The sequence below is a fragment of the Trachymyrmex cornetzi genome, unplaced genomic scaffold (genome assembly GCF_001594075.2).
Source record: "Trachymyrmex cornetzi isolate Tcor2-1 unplaced genomic scaffold, Tcor1.1 scaffold709, whole genome shotgun sequence".
In the NCBI taxonomy this organism is placed as follows: Eukaryota; Metazoa; Arthropoda; class Insecta; order Hymenoptera; family Formicidae; genus Trachymyrmex; species Trachymyrmex cornetzi.
Window position 1 is genome coordinate 7225 of NW_017300036.1, and position 2200 is coordinate 9424.

At 40.3% G+C, this 2200-nt stretch overlaps 1 protein-coding gene across 1 annotated transcript in view; it reads left to right on the plus strand.

Moving 5' to 3' along the window:
- The window catches only part of LOC108767645 (THAP domain-containing protein 1-like), a 7085-nt gene that overhangs the window by 1602 nt on the left and 3283 nt on the right, over nucleotides 1-2200 (plus strand). Inside the window, exons 3-5 of the mRNA XM_018517616.1 lie at nucleotides 1557-1653; nucleotides 1770-1951; nucleotides 2038-2119. Coding sequence (XP_018373118.1) covers nucleotides 1557-1653; nucleotides 1770-1951; nucleotides 2038-2119 — 361 coding nt within the window. The remainder of the gene's footprint in view (nucleotides 1-1556; nucleotides 1654-1769; nucleotides 1952-2037; nucleotides 2120-2200) is intronic.

Genomic DNA, 2200 nt, shown 5'->3' on the forward strand with positions numbered 1-2200 from the left:
TTTTCGATGTCTGATATACATTAAATATTATCAATATGTGTTTCGTTTTTTCGTTTCTTGCAATTGATTTCAGGTGAAATTCACATCCAAAAATTTTTTGCCGACAATCACAAAACTTGTAAAATATACAAATATATTCATTTGTAGTGCCAAATATTATATTAACTGGCATTATTTAAGTCCTTTACACGATACGAGCATGATATGGTGCATATCTTAACTTATAAAAGCATAGAATTTCATCAATTTCAAATTTCAGTCACTTTTGTCTGGGATTGTATAGCCAGAACATCCTTAATTCGCGATTTGGGCGATAAAATTTCCGCGATGGAATTTGTCTAGCCCACTGATTGGCTACAGCCGAGCGCTAAATATCGCAGTTATGGTTGATTCCGTTTCGAACCACGGCCTTTCTCCCGTCCCTTCTAAATAAGCGATAAATCTGATTAATATCTCAGGGCAGTCAGGGCAGCTCGCGAGAGCATGCAAGGTAACGGTCAATACCGAGCATACGCTGCAAGACTCGAATCTTTCGACGAGCCCTAAATGAATATAGTGCCGTAAAACTCCCTGATAGTTCTCTTTTTTATGTGCCGGCGCGGAAGTGTAGTATTCAGGGCATTTGATAGTGTAAGGCACGATCAATTTCGAGGCTGTTATCGAAATCTGTATCGGCGAACGAGACGCGCGCGCAAGGCTGTATTATTTCTCCGTTAGCGAATTCAACGAAAGAGACGAAATGTAGAGTTAAACTCCACCGGATTGGCTTACGCCCGAATTGCCGTGTAAATCAACGACCGAAAGACAAAGATCCTTTGTCACGAATTAATACCGAATAGCCTCTCGTCCTGTCTGAGTTTCGTGCGCGACTGCCGACTTATTTTTCCGTCGTCGTGCTCCGGCCGTATAGCCTTGTTCTACGCCGGAGTACACGCGGAGCACGCGTGATATTTCCGCGATGCGTGATTGGTCGTTAAGCGGAGCGTCGCAACACGTGTAAGCACGCTGCGACCCCATGGCACGCTTGCCGAAATCCTGTCGACCTTTTGTAAATATCTTACAATAGTGCGATTTTCCTTATGTTGGAAAAATAATGCGGAGACACAACACGCGCTATTCAACCACGTGGAGTATGGATGGACTGTGAGTATTTGAGTGTCTATCGAGGCGCGCGCTCGCGGGTGCACGGGACACATGCTATACGCGGCTCACCGTCGACGAGTTCGATTGGCGGAAAATAAAGGGAATTACGTACCTGGTGATCTTCCGCCAAGTGTCCGTTGGTGCTACCCAAAGACATAAGAGAATGGACTGCGCGATCCGTGTATAACTACAGTAAGTGGTATAGGATATGTTGGTCGAGGAAAATGAGAGAGAGGGACGTAGGTTGCGGCCAATCTCCCTCTTTTTCTAAGATTGTGATTGGTTCCTCCTTCGTCGCGTAGGAACGTATCATGGCCATCAATCACCCTTTTTTGTAAGATATCTGTGCAACGTTTCGAGTCTCGGAAACCTTGCATAAGTGTCATTTTCGATTCGTATCGAGTCTGTATTAGAGAAGTACATAGAAATATGTACTTCTCTAATACATGTGTATACTTGTTGGGTGTGCAAGTGGCGAGGAGATAAAGAACCTAAAAGATCATTTCATAAGTAGGTACACATATTAGGTTAGACTCGTGAAAAGCTTAAATGTCTCATTTACAAAGCTTTAAAATGTTTGATGTGAAAATATAAAATAAATAATGAATAAATAATAAATATTACAGCTTTCCTTCCTGTGAAAATGAGAGGAAAAAATGGAAGCATATTCTAGGAATTAACATAGTTTTGGGAGCTCGAACTACAATTTGTTCATTACATTTCACAGAAGACTGTTTTCATTATGGTGTTCATGGAAGGAGATTATTAAAAGAGGGCAGTTTTCCATCATTATATCTCCCAACACCAGGTAATAATTTATTAAATGAAACAATAACATGAAAAGAGATTTTATATTCTGATTATACCTCCTTACATTCTTTTTGTTACATGCAGCAGTTGCATTTGTACTGGAAGAAAGAACTGGACCGTTAACTAATGAGTCTGAATGCTCTACTAAGAACATTGCTATAAAAAGGTTATTGTGTGTTTTATTATTTTATCGCTGATTATGAGAATATAATATATATATATATATATATATGGGGCATTCTTTCTC